The 22357-nt window shown below is 35.6% G+C and overlaps 2 protein-coding genes across 4 annotated transcripts; both read left to right on the top strand.

Moving 5' to 3' along the window:
• The first annotated feature begins 639 nt into the window (after positions 1-639).
• LOC112320670 (olfactory receptor 5AC1) lies at positions 640-7581 on the top strand. Its single transcript, XM_024578183.3, has 3 exons — positions 640-948; positions 2801-3000; positions 6130-7581. Exon 3 carries the CDS (start codon positions 6148-6150, stop codon positions 7069-7071), a length of 924 nt encoding a protein of 307 aa, XP_024433951.1. The 5' UTR covers positions 640-948; positions 2801-3000; positions 6130-6147; the 3' UTR covers positions 7072-7581.
• A 7449-nt stretch (positions 7582-15030) lies between these two features.
• Positions 15031-19409, top strand: LOC112320671 (olfactory receptor 5H2-like). Of its 3 annotated transcripts, none has more exons than XM_053918315.2 (3): positions 15031-15179; positions 16567-16721; positions 18158-19408. In XM_053918315.2, exon 3 carries the CDS (start codon positions 18176-18178, stop codon positions 19103-19105), a length of 930 nt encoding a protein of 309 aa, XP_053774290.1. In that variant the 5' UTR covers positions 15031-15179; positions 16567-16721; positions 18158-18175; the 3' UTR covers positions 19106-19408. The 3 variants fall into 3 exon arrangements, with proteins under 3 accessions (XP_053774290.1, XP_053774289.1, XP_024433953.2); XM_053918314.2 differs by having other exon boundaries at positions 16563-16721; XM_024578185.3 differs by lacking the exon at positions 16567-16721 and having other exon boundaries at positions 18158-19409.
• The last annotated feature ends 2948 nt before the right edge of the window (positions 19410-22357 follow it).

Here is a 22357-nt window from a genome sequence, read left to right as displayed (position 1 = left end):
GGAGAGAAGTAGATGGTTTCAGCAGACATTAAAGAGATACAAGCTGTGAGATTGATAACAGCTTTGACATGGGTTTGTGGGTAGGGGAGGGCAAGGTAGGTGGGGGGGAGGATGGAGAATTGATTGTTAAAGACGACTTTCAGGTTTATTTCTTTAAAAATGGAGTAGATGGTAAAGACATTAATGGAGAATGAGAAGACGGGATGAGGTCCAGATTTAGTGATAGGATTTGAAAAGATTCTAAATTTGGTTTGGACATGTTGAGTCTCATGAATCTTGAAATGTTTAAATAACCTATTAGGTGTTTGGAACGTGGCAACATCAGAAGCAGTAAGATAAAGGAAGTGAATATGTCCTACAACTGATCAGAAGCAGTTTGTAAAGTTGCCCTCACCGTCAACCCTAACGACACAAATTGTGGTTCTAATCATTACCCCTGGGTGTGTCTGGGGCAATTGTTGATTAACTCAAAATACCCAGATTAACTTTGCCTTCATTCTACAGGGAATCCATTGGTAACTTTCACTAAGGGAATTCCAAGGTTCTTTTTACTTTTCTATGCATGAATAGATTGGAAAGAACTTTGGTATAAATACGTCCATGCACTTGAGGTTTCCAAAGGAAAATCTTTGACCAGGAAATACTGCTTCATTCTGCAACTTCCACGTTTCCTCATACAAGGGTTTTAAGAGGAGATGCTGCCGTGGATGTGAGAGCAGTGGGGGCCTCATCGGTTTGGCAATTGATGAAGACGACTCTGGCTCTGGTGTAGGGTGTGGTAGAGGAGAGTACACATTATTTTTACTCTGAAAACCCAATGTCTTTACTTCAAAAATCAACCATTCTCTCAGTCTCTCAAAGACTTAGAGGAACTGGAGTGAGGATAACAGGATCTAATTTTAACTATCTGTAGTTTTCAGTTTGCCCATTTGATAACAAAATGTCCAGGTAAGTAATGAAAATCCTGCCAACCCTATGAGATCTTCTGTTTCACTTCAGGAGAGAAAATTCTTTTTTTATTTTTATTTTTGGAGGGGGGATCATAAATATTGTTTTGTTTCTAAAGTTGATGAATTTACAGATTTAACTTAAAACATTTTATTTGCAAATAATGTTATTTAGTTTGCTCTAAGAAAAATCTGATATATATTCTTCCAAATTAATGATTAATGAAGGAGAAATAGAAAGAAAGATAATAAATGACAAAGCAAAAAAGTTTAACAAAGGAAACAGTAAGGGAAAGTAAAGGACAATATGTAAAATAGAGATGACAGAGGTGAGCCCAAAGATACATTGTATGATATAAAACAAAAAGTTTAAATTCTCCTCTTAAAAAACTTACAGATTGAATGAGGATAGAAAATTCTTGATGCCTGTCATAAATGCTAGATGTTTTGCTGTTGAGAAGACATGCATAATAAGATCTCTTTTTAATAGTAAATTTGAAATAAGAGAAGAAAGAGACAAATGGAAAAATTGATAATGACTCAAAAGTTTTCAGAGATATTTTTCATACTATACAACATTTTCTTTGTCAGGGTATAACAACTAAACTATGCTGCTCAAACTGCCTTAATTTATGCATGAAATCATGAAAATTTAAACTAAAGTCACCAATGATAATTTTCTTACATTCTTTAAAATGCATAGTGACATGTGTGTGTTTCTGTATATGTGTGTGTGGATATGCCCCCCAAAGCCTGGAGTTTATTTATAAAAACTTGTGTATTTATTCTTACATGTCTAAACTTCAGTCACCTTCAAAGTACTCTCCATTTGATGCAATACACCTATCAAGACATTTTTTCCGTTGCTCAAAACAGTTTTTGAACTCCTCAATTTTGATGCCTTTGAGGGTTTCTCCCTTTTTCTGTTTCACTTGTTCCACATCAGCAAAATATTTCCCTTTGAAGACTTTTTTCATCCTGGCAACAAACAAAAAAAAGTTGCTGGGGGTGAATAGGGAGGGTGGGCATGGGGGTCATGTTATTTTTGGTCAAAAACTGCTGAACACTCAGCGCAATGTGGGCGGGTTCGCTAATAAACCACCCATTAGGAAATGGGCAAATGCATTGAAACAGACTTCAAAAAAACTTCACTGAAGCCAAACGCAGCCTCTCACAACCCCAACTAGTTCACTGATACAGATGGGTTCCTAGAACACTGACCTAGCGGGGAAGCCTGTATTACAAGGGGCCCACCCTCCAGAATATAATTCTGTTTTTTGGGGTCCCCTCTCATATATATCTTAAGGAAAGAGAACCTAAATACCTAGTAACCCTTGACCTAATTATGAAAATTAGATACATCAATCATAGGTTTAAAGTTGGCAACAAAGCTAGGGAGGCTCACACAGGACAAAACCTCTACTTTGAAAACTTATAAATGATTGGCCTCAGTGTCCAACAAGGCCAATTGTCAAGAGGACCCATATCAGTCTGTGTTCCTGTGTTGTGATTCCAGAGCTTCTTATGGGTCTATATAGTACTTTTAAAAATGATTTTATTTATTTATTTATAATATTTTTATTTTTTGTCCTCAATTTGACAACGTAACCTTTTTTCTAAAAAAATATTTTATTTATTTTTAGAGAGATGGGAAGGGAGGTAGAAAGAGAAAGAGAAACGTAAATGTGTGGTTGCCTCTCACGTGGCCCCCACTGGGGACCTGGCCTGCAACCCAGGCCTGTGCCCTGACTGGGAATCAACTGGCGACCCTTTGGTTTGCAGCCCACACTCAATCCACTGAGGTACACCAGCCAGGGCTAAAACAATTTTATTTCTTTTTTTTTTTTTTTTAGAGAGGGGAAAGGAGGGAGAAAGAGAGTGAGAGTAACACTGATGTGAGAAATATCATTTGGTTGTCCCATGTACATGGCCCAACCTGGGACTGAACTTGAAGCCCAGGCATGTGACCTCACCGGGAATGGAACTGGAGATTCTTTCTGCTATGGAACAACTCCCATCCAACTGAGCCACACCAGTCAGGGTGGTATATAAGGTAATTTAACAGATAAATTTTTAATGCTAATTTTTCTTGTTTTATTGTCGGTGAAGAAGGGCAATAGCTTACCATTTCTTTAATGTTGAACCATTAAGAAAAATATTGCCTTTGCTCTTGTTTTAAGGTTAAATCCAGTTTTGGTAAATAGATATTTTTAATGGATTTTAATCAATAAAAATCATGTGTATAACATTTTGTTATTTATTGTATTTGGAGAAACAACTGAACTTACACACCAAATTATAGGTGGATTTTCTCCTAGGTCATCTAAGAGTCTCTGCATTTACTTCCAAATTCTTCACATTTTTTTCTTTTGGAATTACTCTTAGAAAAAAATTGTATGTCATAGAACAAAATCAAATTACTTAAACACCACATCAAATATTCCATCTTCCATATTGACAAAAATGATAACATTTACTAATATATCACATAAACGGTACTTAAATATGAAGAAAATTATAAAAAAAACTTATTGTACTTGTATACCTAAGTATATTCATTTATAAAATTTTTTGCCTATTCAAAAAAAGAAAAAAGCAGACATAAAAAAATCAGTTTCAATGGTTAAAGTCAGATATCACTCAAAATATTCAAAAACATATACTATATATTCCAAAATAATTCTGAACTTAAAATATACTTTTACTAAAATATCTATTTATAATTAATTCCTCTATTTTCATTTAAAATTTTATTGTCTACTACTAAATGCAATAATAGCACTGTTATTCTTGTTTCTCTTTCACTGTTAACAATCTTAAAACTATCCTTAAATATTTCTTTGTCCATATCAATATATATATAATTGTATAAATAGGGTAATAATGTTTTTGTGTTTTTATCCGAAAACCTCTTTTGGGGGCCTATTTATCTCTGTCTTCTCCTTCATTCTTTCCTCTCACCTACACCAAGAAAATAAATATTAATTTGGAGTCTACATGTTATACAATCTTTATGTTTATACGTTTACATACAAATATATATTCATAGATATGCATAGCGTGAGAATTTCAAGACTTAATTTTCTGTTTGTTTAATGTGATGCTTTCATATACATTTCCCTGCATCTTACTTTTCTTACTTTCCTAGCAATTGTGGATAGTTCCTTGGGCCAACTGTAGAGCAGTAACTCATTTTTAAATGACTGCCATAATATCAATGGGTTCACCAGGATTGTTCATATGTTGCTTCATCTTGATTGGTTTCTATGGTACTTCCATTCTTTGCCACGTGAACACCGCGGCAGCAGACTTCTCTCCCTATGAAGTGCTAATAATTGTTATAGAATGGACTCTAAACATAGCTTGCTGGATTGAAGAGTATTTTTATTTTTAAAAGATACTGTGAAATTGTTTTTAAAAGGCTTAATTAATAATTTACATTTTGATCAGTAAGCGTGAGAGTGGACTTTTCCAAATTCCCATAAGCAGTAAATTTTGCTAATCTGAGTGGGAAAAAAGTCTCATTGTTATTTTATTCGCACATCCTGAGCACTGGAGAAGGTGGGCATCTTTTCCTGCATTTATTAAACGTGTTGACGCATTGTCCTGTGACTTGCCCTTTCAATTTCATTTTCATTCTTCTATTGAGTTATTTGAGTTTTCCTCTCAATTTGTAATATGTATTTATATGTGATAGGTACTAATATTTTACCTGTCATATTTTTGATACATATTTCTTCCAAAGTTATTCATCCTTTACCTGATTAGAGACTTGGTACATACTCCATTTTCTTGCAACAAAAAGTTAGATTAAATATATCTGTATATTTCTTTGTAATTTATGAGTTTCTTATATTAGTCAAAGATTTTTGTAATATATTTAAATTATACCTATTTTATGAAATTTCTTAGAATTACTTGTTTTTTTAAATATTTTAATTTTTAAGTCCTTGATCCAGCAGCTTGTTAAAAACAGTCATAGGAAAGGAATCTATTGCTACTTTATATCCAGATAGATAAACAAATACAGCCATACTATTGGCTGAATCATCAATTACTATTGGCTGATGATTTATTGGATAAATCATCACTTTTCTTAACTGAATAATCATCCTTGTAATATATTAAATTCCAGTATGTACTTGAATTTGTCTTGCAGTCGTTATGTGGTTTCATTGTCGTATTTCCCTGTTTCCATGCTGTATCATACTCTTTGATTAGCTTTATGTTCTAACACTTGCAGCTGCCCACTTGACTTTCTTACTGTTTATATTTTCTTTGTTTCCTCAAAATAATTTTACATGAATTTTATGCTCATGCTACTACATTAAAAAGTGATTAGGATTCTCAATGAAATTAATTTCAACTTTACTGACATATTCATGATACTGTCTTCTTATCTAAGAATACATCTGGCTGTGTATTTCTTCGGAAATTATATAATGCCCTTGGGTTAGTTTTTGTAGTTTTATTTACAGAGGTGTGAAATATTTTAAAAATTATTTCAAGGTATTTAAAAGTGCTATGGCTAATAAAATGGATATATTTTTCTTTATTTCTCTTTCTTTTTGGTTATTGTTCGCATAGAAAAATCTAGTGGTTATTTACATATTCATTCCCCGTTTGGTAATTAATAAAATCAGTTTTATTTATTTAATTATAACAATACAACATCAGTAAGAAATATAATTTTTTTCTTATAAGTTTTATGATATTTTATAGCTTATTATATGTATATTATTTCATTTTATTTGATATCTCAGCTATATCAAAATTTCTAAGATAATACTTCATAATAATGGTCAGAGTGAGAATTTCAGCCCGTTCCTAAGTTGAAGAGATGTGCTCTATTATTTAGAATGTGTGCTGTTAGTTTTGATAACTAATCTTTAGCATATTTAAAAGGCTTAAGATGGTTATCAAATAGCAATCAATTTTTCCAAATTAAAAATAAGCTAACATCTCTTAGGCAATAAAATCTTCACATTTTATATATACTTTTTGCCTAATTTTCAGGACCAGTTCCCCAAATACTTATGTTTGCAAATATTTTTACTCATGAGTAAGGTAAATGTTCTTATTAAAGGGGATGCATAAACAAGAAAGGTGTTTATTCTTTAAAATAAAATATTACTTTTATGGTACTTGATAGCTGTGTTCTTCACTTACTCTTTCAACACAGCGATCAGCCTGAGTGAATATGAAGGAGGTAAACAAGACACAGGTGACAGAGTTTGTTCTCACGGGACTTACAGATCTTCCGGGGCTTCAGGGGCCCCTGTTCCTGGTGTTCTTGGCCATCTATCTAACCACCATGGTGGGCAATGTTGGACTCATTTTTCTCATCTGGAAAGACCCCCATCTTCACACACCTATGTACTTACTCCTTGGCAGTTTAGCCTTTGCAGATGCCTGTTCTTCATCATCTGTGACTCCCAAGATGCTAACTAATTTTTTATCTAAGAATCATATGATATCCCTGGTTGAATGCATCACTCAATTTTATATTTTTGCCTCCAGTGCAAACACAGAATGTTTTCTCCTGGCTGTGATGGCCTATGACCGCTATGTAGCCCTATGTAACCCCTTGCTGTACCCAGTGGTGATGTCCAACGTCCACTGCTTTCAATTATTGGGTGTTTCATATATTATTGGGTTTCTTCATCCCATGCTGCACATTGGTTTGTTATTTAGATTAACTTTCTGCAAATCCAATGTAATACATTATTTCTACTGTGAAATTTTGCAACTGTTTGAAATTTCCTGTACTGACCCTGGAGTTAATATGCTCCTGATTTTTATATTTTCAGTGTTGGTACAATTTTGCACCTTTATGACCATTATAGTCTCTTATGCTCATGTCTTCTTTGTCATCCTAAAAACGAAGTTTGAGAAGGGTAGAAGCAAAGCCTTTTCCACGTGCAGTGCCCATCTGCTCTCTGTTTCCTTGTTCTATGGCACTCTCTTCTTCATGTATGTGCGTCCTGGGTCTGACCTCATTGGAAACCAGGATAAAATGTATTCTGTATTTTACACAATCATAATTCCTCTGCTGAATCCTTTTATTTACAGCCTGCGGAATAAAGAGGTTATAGGTGCCTTGAGGAGAACAATAAACAAATAAAAAGAATTAAAGGCAAATTTCAAACTTGTTCTTTTCAAACTTTGCACAATACCAGGTATCTGGAGATATGCAAGTCAGCCCTGTCTTTGTAATTTTAACAGAGCACTAGTGTCTATGGTAGTTTGTGAGTGCTGCGTGGTGATGAAAGTCAGAATCATGGATTTTTGTTTCAGTGGAAGAGCTTTGTATCACATGAAAATAAATTCCTCATAAAGAATAGAAGATACTTTTTAAAATTATGCATTTAAGAAGCAACCTAAGTGCCCACCAGGAAAAAAATGGGTCAAAAAACTGTGGTACATTTGCACAATGGAATACTACACAGCAGAAAGAAAGAAGGAGCTTATACCCTTTGTGACAGCATGGATGGAACTGGAGAGCATTATGCTAAGTGAAATAAGCCAGGTGGTGAAAGGCAAATACCACATGATCTCACCTACAAGTGGAACTTACTCAACAAAACAAACAAGCAAGCAAAATAGAACCAGAGATATGGAAATAGGAACATACTGACAGTAACCAGAGGGGGCTGGGAGAGGGATAATGGGGGAAAATAAGGAAAGGATTGTCAAGGAACATGTATAAAGGACACATGGACAAAGTCAAAGGGGATAGGATCAAGGGTGGGAGGTGGGGATGGGTGGGGCAGGGGGGAGTACTGGGGAGAAAATGGAGACATCTGTACTTGAATAACAATTTAAAAAAAGGTGAAGGGATTGATAAGTACAGATTGGTAGTTACAAAGTAGTCACAGGGATGCAAAATACAGCATAGGGAATACAGTCAATTATACTGCAAAAACTATGTATGTTGTCACGTGGGTGCTAAGACTAACTGAGGGATCACTTTGTGAATTACATAAATGTGTAACCACTATGCATACACTTGAAACTAATATAAAATAATATTGAGTGTAAACTATTTTAAAAGAGAAAAAATGCCTCTTTAAAATGAAATAAAATAAAATAAAATGTGCAATTTTTGACTTTTTAAAAATTCCCTCTACATTAGATATAGTAGTTTGTCATTTAACTGTTGGAAATGTCTGCGCATCTCTTTGTCTGAGGCTGGTGTGACTGAGCCAAGACGATTGTCCAGAGCTCCCTTATCAAAATTCTTGTTGTTTCTCAAGACTTCTGAGACTCAGGTAAAATGACTTCTTGGAGGAAGCGATCACTGAAGAGAGAACTTCCTCCTTAGTAAAGAATATTTTATATAAAAATATATTGGTGGATTTTACTGAGAATAATGGAAGTTGAGATGAAATAAAGTGGACTATTGAACAAAAGTACTCTCAAATATATGAAAATACAAAGTGCTTTTTATCATGAACAATACAGGCAATACGGATATTCAAGAATTTCCAGAATTAGGAAGATTTCAGGGTATATCCCCTTAGATATTTGAATTCTACTATATTTATCTTTACAAGTTTAATAAAGCAGAAGTGCAGAAATGTGTAGTTATCACTCTGCTCATAATCTCTCATATGTTTATTATTATTTAATTAAAATTATTTACTTCTGCAATTACATGATGCAACATATGTTAACTTGGGTGCCACTGTGAAATGATTCTCAGAAATAAAATGATTGCAAAACCTTCAATGTAATATTTTTTTCATTGAAATTCACAGAAATGTGTAGTGATTTTCCTTATTGGCCATCTCCTAAATTTAGAGGAACTATAAAGAGGTAAATGTACAATCTGTTTAAAATTGTAGTATCTCACTACCCATGGCTGCTGCAAAGTCCTCAGCAATACCAGGCTGAGCAGTAAGGAAGGATTAGGTGTACAGAAAACCTGATGTGTGGCCAAAACAGTATTTGAGATAGGAGTATGCAAGGCTGAGACTGAAGCACAACACTGCATTGTACACACTGAAGCCAACAGAATTCAAAATTTCTTTCAATCAAATCAGTACCAAGTGAAAATGGTCCTTGTCATGTATTAGGAAAGACTTCACAAAAGTATCTTTGGTACCGATGGAGATACAAGTGCCCAATCCATCCATTCTTCTGCGAAGTCCCCTGCCCTCTCTTCAAACAGGGGGAGGACAAAGGTTTAGATTGTGGAGAAAGGCACAATTATTTCAAAACACAAGAAGCCATACAATACTAAAACTCCTCTGAAAATTTCAAAGATTGCAGTATTTATCTCTTAAGAGCATTTAGGAGTGAATCTGCTACTGGAGGGGAACTATAGGGCAATTACAATGTCTAAGCTAGCGATTTGAGAGTGGGCAAGCCAGGCTCACTGGGTCTAAATTAGAGCTCATCAAGCCATTTCCTAGAAACAATGGATGTCACCCAAAGTGTACTAACCACAAGGAGAATATGCTCCTGGGAAAGAGCCTGGGACTCCTGGGGTAAAGAGAGCTACAAGCTTCTGTACAGACAGACTAGATTATTAACAAGGAAATATATAAGCACAGTAACACCTGACTTCCCATCTGTTGCACTGAAAGTACAAAAACGGTGGGACAACATTTATCAAGTACTCATAGAAAAATAATGGGATGCGTGAGCACTGCTGAGACAAAGTGTGTGCAGAGGGATGGTGAGTGGCTGTGCAGGCTGCGTGCATTGCTGCCTCAGGGTGAGATTAACGGTACAATATTGTGTGCCTGGCTGCCCTGTGTATAAGACACTGTAAACCCTGGGTCCATGGGTGATAACAATGTGACTGGGAACTGTATTACAAGTATCATTTAGATTTTGAGGACTATAAAACAAACTAAATAACATTCATCTCTCTTTTAGTGGAATTTTAGCCAATGTCAGAGACTCTCTTGCAGTTAAGTAGCCCTATGTCAAGTGTTATGTAGAACAAATTGTATGCTATGACTCACTTTGAGACACTCTTTCCCACTTTTCTAATCCCGTGAAAACAAATTTTATCATTTCTTTAGTTATTTGTGGACAGACCACATCGTTAGGTTTTTTGAGAGTGGATTGCTTGAGGGAAACTCTGACCCACTGTAATAGTAGTGTTGAATGGCTCATTCAATGAGAATCACAGATCACATTGCCCACTGATTCCTCCTATAGGATCCCTGTCACAGATGCTGTTGGTGCCTGCCCCTATCTTCTCTAACTGTATGTTTGCATCTGAGGACTTCCACTGCTGGCCGGAGCTATTCTACCCTCACTTAAGTCATCCTAAGACCTAGGGAATGAATGCTATTCATGGAATCTCCCCCTGACAATTTATCAACAAATGACTGATGGGAGTTGGTGAATAAACTCCCCAACTGTTTGTCCTTTGGTTGATACAGATTTGAAGTTCATGCTCTACACTGGCTCATGGTGTTTCCAAAAAAGATTAAGCTTGGTCGCTCACATTTGTACCTTGTTTCATAGATCACCCTTCATTGGCTGCATTCTGTCTCCTGTCCTACTCACTCACTTTTTCACTCATCAACTATTCACAGATCAATTACTTGTACTCAGATCATATCATATCTCAGCCTCTGGCAAAATACAAATTAAGACACCGTGGGTCCTCTAAGGTAGAATTCAGTATTTGATGTAGGAACCAGGCATACATGTACCATCTTATTTCACCATGACCCAATACTGCTTCCACAAAAATATTAAAGATTGGAGGCCTTTGGTACTTTGAAAATACTCTATTTATCCATGTTAATCAGATTCAAGTAGAACTTTATATTTTTCTTTAATCTTTATTGTGTTTTTCTCACTACCATTTAGTCCCCTTACATGCCCTACTCCCACAATCACCACATTGTTGTCTGTGTCCATGAGTCCTTTTTCATTTTTGCTCAATCCCTCTACCCCTTAACCTCCCCCCAGCTGTCATCCTGCTCTCCATCTTTCAGTCTGTCTCTGTTTTTGTTTGTTAGTTCAGTTTGTTCATTAGATTCCACATATGAGCAAAATCATATGGTATTTGTCTTTCTCTGACTGGCTTAATTCACTCAGCATAATGTTCTCCAGGTCCATCCTAACAGTCACAGAGGGTAAAATTTTCTTCTTTTTTAATGCCAAGTAGTATTGTACTGTGGAAATGTCCCATAGTTGTTTTATCTACTCATCTACTGATGAAGACTCAGGCTGCTTCCATATCTTGGCAATTGTAAATAACACTGCAATGAACTTATGGGTGATTATGTTCTTTTGAATTAGTCTTTTTGGTTCCTTCAGATATATTCCCAGAAGTAGAATCATTGGTTTAAAAGTCATAACCACTTTCAATTTTTTGAGGTATCTCCATGCTGCTTTCCACAGTGGCTGTACCAATCTTTATTCCCACCAATGGTGGAAAGAGTTCCCCTTTCTCCCCATCCTCTCCAGCATTTGTTGCTTATTGGTTTATTGGTGATAGTCATTCTGACAGGTGTGAGGTGGTATCTCACTGTGGTTTTAATTCACATTTCTCAGATAATTAGTGAGTAACACTGAGCATCTTTTCATATGTCTGTTGACCATCTGTATGACCTCTTTGGAGACGTGTCTATTTAAGTCCTGTGCTCATTTTTTAATTTAGTTGTTTATTTTTTAGTGTTGAGTTTTATAAGTTCTTTATAAATTTTGGATATTAACCCCTTATCAGATGTAATTGGCCAATATGTTCTCCCATTCTGTGGGCTGTCCTTTTATTTTGTTGATAGTTTCCTTTGCTGTGCAAAAACTTTTCAGTTTTATGTGGTCCCATTTGTTTATTTTTTCTTTTGTTTCCCTTGCCTGGGGGGATATATCCAATAAAATATTGCTATGAGCCATGTCCAAGATTTTGATTCCTGTGTCATCTTATAGGATTTTTATGGTTTTAGGTCTAACATTTAAGTCTTTGATCCATGTTGTATTTATTCTTGTGTGTTGTGTAAGATGGTAGTCTAGTTCATTTTCCTGAATGTATCTGTCTAATTTTCCCAACACCATTTATGTAATAAACCACCTTTAGTCCATTGTATGTGCTTGCTTCCTTTGTCAAATATTAATCAACTACACCAGTGTGGGTTTATTTCTGGACTCCCTATTCTGTTCCATTGATATTTGTGTCTGTGTTAATGCCAGTACCATTCTGTTTTGATTACTATGACTTTATAGTATAGTTTGATATTAGGTATGTGATTATTTCAACTTTGTTCTTCTTTCTCAAGATTACTGTTGCTGTGTGGGGCCTTTTGTGGTCCCTTGTAAATTTTTGAAATGTTTGCTCTAGTTCTGTGAAATACATCATTGGAATCTTGATAGGAATTGCATTGAGTCTATAGATCGCTTTGAGTAGTATGGACATTTTAGTGATGTTAATTTTTCCTATCTCTGAATATGGTATATGCTTCCACTTATTTGTATTTTCTTCAATTTCTTTGTTCAGTGCCATATAATTTTCTGAGTCCTGGTCTTTTACATACTTGGTAAGATTTATTCCTAGGTATTTTATTCTTTTTTTAATTTTTTTTTTTAGCAATTGTGAATAGGGACACTTTCTTAATTTCCCTTTCTGTTCACCATTATTGGTATATAAAATTACAACTGATTTCTGGATATTAATTTTGTATACTGTGACTTTGCTGAATTAATGTATCAGGTCTAGTAGATTCTCGGTGGAATCTGGGGGGTTCTCTATGTATCCACTAGAATTTTAAAGTGGCTCATTCTTCCACCCTACCTACCAGAAGTCTGCTCCACCACATGCAACCTACACTTTGTGAAAGCTGAAACTCAATGCCCCATTTAACTTGTTAACTTAACTATAGACTTCAGTTATTTAAGATAATTTTAGATTTTCATAATTTAATGTATCTCATTTGTCTGGCCTTTAATTACTCTTTGCTTCCATTTTTACTGTCCTCACATGAAGATGAGGTTTCAATTTTATATAGTGGGACAAAATAAAAAAAGCAAAAAAGGAACAACCTGATGTTAAAACACCACACAATATAAAAAGCCTGTCTCAGATATGAATCAAATTAGGACTATCAGCCAGAAAATTTTATATGATCATGATTAATGTGTTAAAGGTTATATTCATGACCAGATGAGGAATTTCAGAGAGATAAATATAAAGCATATTTTAAGTGTCGAGTAAAATTTGTTTTTAAAACACACTAGAATAAAAGTAATGAATGCCTTTGGTGAATTTATCAATAAGTTAGACACAGTGAAGAAAAGAACACTGAACTTTAATATAGGTTAATAGATACGAAAATTAAGCACAAAGAAAGCAACAAGTAAAAAAAAAACCCAGAACAATCAAGTAATATGAAGGAATGTTTTTATCTAACACACAAATACACCATTGGAATGTGAGAGGAAAAAAAATGGGTCAGAGGAAATATTTGAAAATATAATGGTCAAGAATTTTTAAAAATTAAGGAAAGTTATCAAACCAAAGATCCAAGAAACTCGTAGAACCTGATCAGAATAAATACCAAAACAAACAGAAACTAAGTCTCAAAATAAAAATACTAAAACCCTTAGGCACTATATATTGAAGTGGCTAAAAACCAAAGATAAAAAGAAAAGTTTAAAGGTAGCCAGAGGAGGGAAAAAAGTACAAAGGCAGAAAATAATTGAGTGACATTTTCAAATTGTGAAGGAAAAAAATATCTGCCAACTCAGAATATTATACGCAATACAAAAATAACTTCCAAAAATGAATGTGGTCCAGGTCCTAAGTTTGGGGCCTTCCTCCCCATGGCAGGAACCCTGGCTTCCAATTTTGCCTTTTTACCCCCAGATGATGGTGTAGGTGATGGGCCGGGGGGCTGGAGCTGGGCAGGTTTGACCCTCTAACCTGTCTAGGCTGCCAGCATCCCTCTGTGTGCTCCCCTCCTCACAGACCAGGAACTGGCCAGGGGATTGGGCAGTCTCTGAACTGTGGGGGTTCTCAGTGCTCTAAAAGTTAACGATGACTTACTTCTCCAGTCAGGAAGAAGAGTAAGATGACTGGGCCAGATTCAGGAAAGAAACCCAGGGACTGTTTAGCATTTCTGCGTAAAGAACAGAAAACCAATGGCAACTCAAAGCCACAGGCTGACCTTTGGATGCCAGGATATCCTCCCATGTAGCTTGCCTGGAATGTGTCATTTCATGTCTCATGTCAATATCTCCTTTGTTTAGGAAAAGAAAGAGAAAATACAGAAGGGAGCAGAGTAAGAGCTTGAGTTCCTTTCTCTGGTGTTACCACTCCAAATACATTAAGCAGGAATTGTAGGTTTGCCAAACTGAATGTATATCGTCCAATTTCCTTATCTGCAAACATGCAGATGTATGTATGTTTGTATAATATATGATAGAAAAATTGGAAAAGATTCACACTCAAATATTAATAGTACTTCTAGGTGTCTACAGATATTTTTATTTTATTATCACTTAACATTATTTTTCAAATCTTCCTATAATAAACAGTTTTTTGCAAATTAATCTAAAAGACTGAGTAGAAGGTATTGACCAAGATTCTTTCTCTGACCATTGTAATTTTCCATCACATTTCAGGTTAGAGTGGGGCATTAGCTGTAGATCTAAGATGTGAGCTATAGTTGGCATGAAAACAACTACTTGAGGCTGGCACCTAAAGGGAATCTAGAATTTGGCTTCATTGAAAGCATGTATAACTAGCTCAGACAAGACCATACTAATCCAAGCACTCAGAGCCTCAAAATTATAGATTCATTGATGTTTGCATAAGCATGTCAGAAGTGTTATCTGCAGTGAAAAATAGTGACATAAAGTACAATTACAATTCTTAAACTTAGAACCATCTACAATGACGTGGTGGCTATGAATTTTGCATCTGTAATGACCTGGAGAGCAACATGGACTTCTCATACATGTCCAGGCCCACAATGCCCAGTAGCTTTGCCCTAAAGGGAATCCTTGGGCATTATCATGGGAAATTTAGTTTTGTGCTCCCTTCCCTTCTGGCAAAAGCACAGAGTTGTATGATTGGTTGAGTCGTCTGTTCAGAGGAAATTAATACAAACAGTGTTTCCCTTAGCTTGCGATATGGAGCCTGCAAAATGAATCAGTGTGCAAAGAATTACTGCCTATGCTGTTGTGTTTCCTGTGCCACTATATATTTTTCTACCTTAGAAGCCTAATGTATTAAAAGAATCTCCAGTTTCTTAAAACATAAGGGTAAGAGAGGAATGATTTATATAATATTAATTGTTACTTATATAAAAATTTAAAGTACCATTTAATTTATAATAATTTGAAAATAGTTTACAAGATGTCAAAAGCCAGATGGAAAGGGAAAATAATAGTGAATTAATTATGTGTTTTATTTTATGACTAAAATGTTGCTATGCAAAATATCTCTTAAGACTAAATTATTGCCTTTAATGTCTTTTATTATTTTGTTAACCTGGCTATGTGATTTTATAAGGTAAATTTATATATATGGAAATATGTAGAAATTGTCCTTCCACTATACTTTCCAGCATTTATGAATAAATAAGTACCCACACAAATTGAACTTGAGAGTTTCCAATTAGTTAGTTTTTGGAAAGAAAAGCCATTCCATGTAAGTGTCTACTTAACGACGGAAATTATTGACATTCATTATTTATATTGCCTGTGTTCAGGTTCCAGTTTTGGCTTAGTTATATTTTGCAAAACACACACACACACACACAAATATCTTACAACTGGTCAAATGAAAGTTCTCTCAAGTAAAACAAACAGGATTTCTAGAGAAAGTCACTTCTGTCACTGTAATAACAAAAGAAAGCAACTTTTAAATGTGGAAAGAACTCTGAGGCAGTGCTAACACTTCCATTAACAACATAAAATGTATCAAATGGAATTTAAAATTGAAGTGTCTTTTTCATAGACATATTCATAGAAAAATAAACTTAAAAAAATTAAACAGAAATATTTTTAGGACTGGCAACCTTTAAGGACTGCCCGAGCTAAGACATTCACCCGCAAGTCTCCGAGCCTTTCTCTCTATTTCCTCCGCAGCCTCGCTCAGCCTTCTGTGGCTTGTCTTCCCTAGACTCACCCATGTCTCTGTGATTTTCCACTCGTTACTCACCTCTCCGTTGTTTTCTTTTCTTAAACACAGATTTCCTTCCCAGTTCATCTGTTCCCTTTCTTCTATCAATGCTATCCTATATTCTCCTCTCTTCTGAAACCTTGTATTAAAATGTTGTAGAAGAAAAAACGCTGCATGTCTGTAAGAATTAGAAAAAAGCCAACTATTCTCCAGATTTCTGGAATACTCTATATTACTCTGTATCACCGACTTGGTTCCCTTTCACTTCTCATTACTTTTTGGCCTCAACTCCATCCCATAATGAAAATTGCTCTCACTAAAGCTCAGTGAAATCGGATAACTCCTTGTCCTACTAGATAGAGCATTTATTTTGGTATTTGACATATACATCATTTCTTTCTTCTTGGATACCTTTTTTTTTTCTTAAGTTCACTCAGGTTTCTAGCCACCCAGTTGCTTCTGTGATCACTCTGCTCAGTAATATCCTTTCCCCATCTCTCCCTAATCTTCCTTTGTGTTAGCAAGGCCTCTTGGTTGTAACAGGAAATGAGTGGATTGAGTGGAAATTGGCTCAAAAACAGAAGTGTAACAGAGACTGGAAGAATCAGCTGGAAAAAAATGGGCAGGAACAAAGAAAGCAAAGGAGCCCTTCGTCAGGCTAAATCACGTCTCAACAGCAGGTCAGTGAGACTTGCTGTCACTTCTGCTGAACTTGGAATGCAGGCTCTCACTGACAATACCATTATAATGATGCAGGATACATTTGTTGCCATCTTCATATTTCTGCCTTTGCTAATAATTTTCTCTTTTGTGCCTGTTCATTTTCTCCCTCTCTCCATATTCTAAGTGTAGGTTAAGTGTGTTTGATTTGCCAAATCTAGGTCAAGTTTCCTCACTGTAGGTGCAAGGGGGATGGGAAAGTCAATATCCAGCCATTTATTTGGGCTTCTTGAGTGGGTGGTAACCTCCACCAGTCACCAAGACTATGTGGTATAAAACAAGATCAGATGTTGGCCATCTGATATATGCACTGCATCCACTTTATAACCTGTTTAATTCAACTTCCTCAAGTTGCTTTCTGTTCTTTTCTTCTCTTTATGCTCACTATCCAATGGATATGTCATCGCTAAATATGCCTCGGCTATGCTGATGACTACTAGGACTGTTTCTATCAATCTCTAGTAGGATCTCACCACTGAATAAATCTCGCATGGATTTTGGAGGATACTCTCTCAACAAACTAGCTACTATGTCTGAGTTCTTGATCTTAATTTTGATGACCATCTTACCCAGGCACCGAGTGACTCCCCTCTCCTTCAACCCTTTCATGTCTATTATGTCATGAGTCCTCGGGACTCTACCTCCTGAATTCTTTTGCATCTATCTCTGATTTCTCTTCATCACTCCCAATACTTGGCATTCATTTGAATCACTTGGAGAGGATTTTTAAAATGCAGATATAGACCCTATTCCTGCCCTACTCAATCAACTTCTACAGTGGTACTTTATAATCTATATTTTGCAAAAAAAATCCTCAATTGTACTTGAACAACAATAAGAAAATTCTTCAGACAATTCCGATGTGCAATCCGGTTGAGGAATCACTGGCCGTAACTATCAGCTTTCTGTCTAGTAGTCCCGACTCCAATTTCCCCTCCCAACAGCCTATTCTCTACACTACTATGCATCCATTCTTTTATAGTGTCTCACAGAACCACTCTACATCTCTTAATTCTCAGTGCCTGCTTATTGCCTGAAAATAAAGTTCAAGATTCTTTACCTGGAATTCAATTCACTTTATTAGCCCAGCTGTTCATCAAACTCTGCTTACCTTGACCCTGCACCCATGTTTTAAATGAAAATTTCCCTATTTCAATCAATGGTTTCCCCATAATTATAACACATGTTTAGAATGCATTTCTTTTTTTCTAAATATGCCACACATTTTGAAATGAAATTATTGCTTTTTCTTCCACTTGTAAAATTACCTCAAAATAAATTCTATTATAGAGGTAAGGAAATGAATGGGGGATTCTGATATGATGGTTTTCATTTCAACTCTCTTCCCCTATATTTATGTCATACATCCTGAGTGACATATTCCATTTCATTTCAGGCAACATTGAGTGAAGACATGGAGAGGGAAAATGCAACATTGCTGACAGAGTTTATTTTCACAGGACTTATATACAAACCAGAGTTGCAAATCCCCTTGTTCCTGCTGTTCTTGGTGATATATCTCCTCACCATGGTGGGAAACCTTGGTCTGATTGCTCTCATCTGCAACAACTTTCACCTTCATACTCCCATGTACTTACTCCTGAGGAATTTAGCCTTTGTGGATGCTTGGGTGTCATCTACAGTCACCCCCAAGATGCTGGTCAACTTCCTAATCAAGAGTAAAAAGATCTCTCTCTCTGAATGCATGATACAAATTTTTTCCTTTGTATTCAGTGCAACCACAGAATGTTTCCTGCTGGCAGCAATGGCATATGATCGCTATGTAGCCATATGCAAACCATTACTTTATCCAGTGATTATGACCAATAGACTATGCATCTGGCTGTCAGTCTCATCATTTGTAGGTGGTGTGCTCCATGCTTGTATTCATATAGGTTTTTTATTCAGACTAACCTTTTGTAATTCTAATATAATACATCATTTTTACTGTGACGTCATGCCATTGTTTAACATTTCTTGTACTGACCCTTCCATTAATGTTCTGATTGTTTTTATTTTCTCTGGGTCAGTACAGGTGTTCACCATAGTGACTGTTCTCATCTCTTATACACTTGTTCTCTTTACAATCTTAAAAAAGAAGTCTGTACAAGGCATAAGGAAAGCCTTCTCTACCTGTGGAGCCCATCTCCTATCTGTGTCTTTATTCTTTGGTTCTCTTCTCTTCATGTACATGCGCCCTGAATCTGCTGAAGCAGATGACCAAGACATGATGGACTCTCTGTTTTACACTGTTATCATTCCTTTGCTAAATCCAATGATCTATAGTCTGAGAAATAAGAAAGTCCTAGATTCACTGGCAAAAATGTTAAAGAGAAGTGTTTAGATCTCACACTAATATATGTCCTCTCTTTATTAAAACAGTCACAAAATTATGCAGATAAATGTAACTCCGTTTTGGTTAGTGTTCAAGATTTTTGCGATTGCAATTGCCCTACAGTTTTAATGACTTAAGGTGTTAGTACTAACATTCTCCTTAAAAACATGTATATGTTGTTCAAAAAATACAAATAATTTTAAACAAATGTCATGCTGGAATAATTAAAGCTGAAAATAAGTGAAAATATTTTACATGCCCTTAAATTCTTCAATGTAGCTTTATAAAATTATTAAGCACTAATATAGTGTGGTTTCTCTGAACAGGACTTGATTAGGATGTCTTTGATAATCGTGCAGCTTGTGCAGCCTGAAGCTCACATCACATTTAACTCTACAAAGCAGACAGGTTTGTAGTTGAGTGAATAGAGGCAAATCCCAAAAGGTCTTTCATTTCACACTATTTGGGAAATGGTGACTTTCACTTCTTGTGGGCGTTCAACTCATGTCACAGAAAAAAATAAACAGGAATGAGAAAACAATGATTTTAAAAATGACAAGGAAAAAAAATGAGAAGGGAGTTAAGACAGTGAAGGTCAGGCCAAGCTGTAAGATAATGCTCTTAGCTCAGGAAGCTTCCATGAGTAATGAGAAGAGGGAAGTTGCCTCTAATGCTCTGAACACCTTTAAATGCACTTTGGAGCTGTGTTTGTATGTTGTAGGCTACTCTGAAAAGCTTCATTAATGCAGGAAGCTAAGAATGTGATTGCAGAAAAACTGAAGTGGGCATACAGAGGAAAAGAGAAGTGGCAGAATAGAAAGAAAATGTTCGATCTTCCTAGAATTTTTTTTAAATGATTCTAGTAAGATAAAAAACATCAGCAAATAAAATTTTGGGGGATGATTCATTGAGACTAGGACTTCAAATGCATATTACCAAAGTTCAAATAATATTAATATAACATGATGTCATAATACCCAGTGGGTCACTGGAAAAGACATGAAAAATAAGCAAGATATTGAATGATTTTTCCCCAAAAGTCCTTAAATGTTAGCTTTTATCTCACTCCATACTCAAAGTATAATAAGTGGCCCATCTTCAGGTGCCCTCTTGCCCCTCCTTTCCCAACACTGAAATCCATACACTTTCTTAATGACACACCAAAGCCCTTACCTAAAAACTACCCATCTGTGTTTGCAAAACTCTTGTGACTTATCCTCTATATCCTGGTGATACTCTTCCTAAACATAGCTCCAGGTTATTCTTTACAAACAGAACTTGGATTAAACCCTACTCCTTTCAATGACTTTTAATGGATTGTCATTGCTACTGGATTATGTATCTAGATCTGCATACATACATGTGAACTTATTTGTTCATGTGCGTGTTCCTAAAAAAAAAAAAAAAGAATTGTGGACCTTTTATAACTTTTTGGGGGAACCATGATTGACAGTAATGATAGCCAATCAAAACCCTACTGCCTCATTTCAATATGCTTAATTAGAGGGAAATCTGTCCTTTAGAAACAAATGAATTGTCAAGCTGGATCGTTTTGTACCATCATTCTTATTTTTTAAAATGTTATTTATTTATTTTTAGAGAGGGGGGAGGGAAGGAGAAACAGAAAGAGAGAAACATCAATGTGTGGGTTGCTCCCCACATGCCCCCAGCTGGGGACATGGCCCACAACCCAGGCACATGCCATGACCGGGAACCGAACCAATGACCCTCTGGTTTGCAGGCTGGCACTCAATACACTAAGCCACAGCAGGCAGGGCCCATCATTCTAAAAATAACCATATATACGATTTTCCACTTGTTATAATAATGTGATGTTAATCTCTTCTGAGGAGGTACCCTTTAAATGAGACTTGACAGCAATAATTGACAATCTTATGATGTTTCCTGTATTTTTCAAGAAAAAGAAATCAAGCCACTAAATGTAAACTGACTTTAATATTTGTAAACAAATATTACAATATTTGAGATTGTAATACTGGGCCAAAACAGCAAGGCTTACAATAAACCCACTTTAAATATAAAGACCTAAGTATTTTAAAAGTAAAAGATGAGAGAAATAAGTCATGAAAATACTAGAAAAATGGAAGTGGCTATATCAATATACACCAGTTTGATGTTACTGATATTATTGAACACTCCACCCAACAGCAGCAGAATACATAGTATTTGAAAACACACAAGGAATGTCTAGCAACATATGATACCCTTTTTAGCTGAATATGGAACTTATGTGTCCTTTTTTTCTTTAAAATATTTTATTGTACTCTATATTTTTTGTATAATATTTTAAATTGGGGAGGCATTTTAAAGGGTACAAGAGCATTTTAAATTTATTATGCTATTTTTTTCTCAAGAACACATCTCAAACTCATTGCCCTCACTGAAGAAATGATTATTGACAAGAGCCAAATGATTTGTACCTTCCCAAAGAATTTACCTTTTACTGGAGACCAGTACTTTAAAAGAAAAGAGTACAGGTGAGATCATATGGTATTTGTCCCTCACCGCCTGGCTTATTTCACTTAGCATAATGCTCTCCAGTTCCATCCATGCCATTGCAAAGAGTATAAGATCCTTCTTTCTCTCTGCTGCATAGAATTCCATTGTGTAAATATACCATAATTTTTTAATCCACTCATTTGCTGATGGGCACTTAGGTTGCTTCCAGTACTTGGCTATTGTAAATTGTGCTGCTATGAACATTGGGGTGCATGGGTTCTTTTGGTTTGGTGTTTCAGGGTTCTCACCTTTAACTGGAACATAATCAACAAAAGAAAAAAAGCAAACAAAATATAACCAGAGACATTGAAATTAAGAACAATCTAACAATAGCCAGAGGGGAGTGGGGAGGGGATAGTGGGGAGAGGGGTCTGTAGGAGCTACTATAAAGGACACAAAGACAAAATCAAGGGGGAGTGTAGAGGTGGGGGAGGTAGGTGGGACTGGTTGGGGTTGGGTGGAGGAATAGGAAGAAAATGCAGACAATTGTAACTGAATAAAAATAAATTAATTAATTAAAATAAAATAAAATAAAAGAGTACAGTTCTTATGCTGTTGTTTTGGTTTCTTTTCTTTCTATATCTTCCTTTTCTTTCCTTTTCTATCCCTTCCTTCCTTTCTTTCTTCCCTGTTGTGGACAGGTCAATTCAGATACTAATAGGGCATCTTTTTCAAACAATAAGAAATGTGGAACTTTTATAACTTTTTCTTGGGAAGCAGGATCGACATTAATGATAGACA

This window comes from Desmodus rotundus, chromosome 2 (genome assembly GCF_022682495.2).
Source record: "Desmodus rotundus isolate HL8 chromosome 2, HLdesRot8A.1, whole genome shotgun sequence".
Classification (NCBI taxonomy): domain Eukaryota; kingdom Metazoa; phylum Chordata; class Mammalia; order Chiroptera; family Phyllostomidae; genus Desmodus; species Desmodus rotundus.
This window is presented reverse-complemented; position numbering and strand designations above follow the sequence as displayed.

Coding starts and splice junctions, on each gene's coding strand:
- LOC112320670 (XM_024578183.3), top strand. CDS start 6,148: ATGAAGGAGGTAAACAAGACACAGGTGACAGAGTTTGTTCTCACGGGA.
- LOC112320671 (XM_024578185.3), top strand. CDS start 18,176: ATGGAGAGGGAAAATGCAACATTGCTGACAGAGTTTATTTTCACAGGA.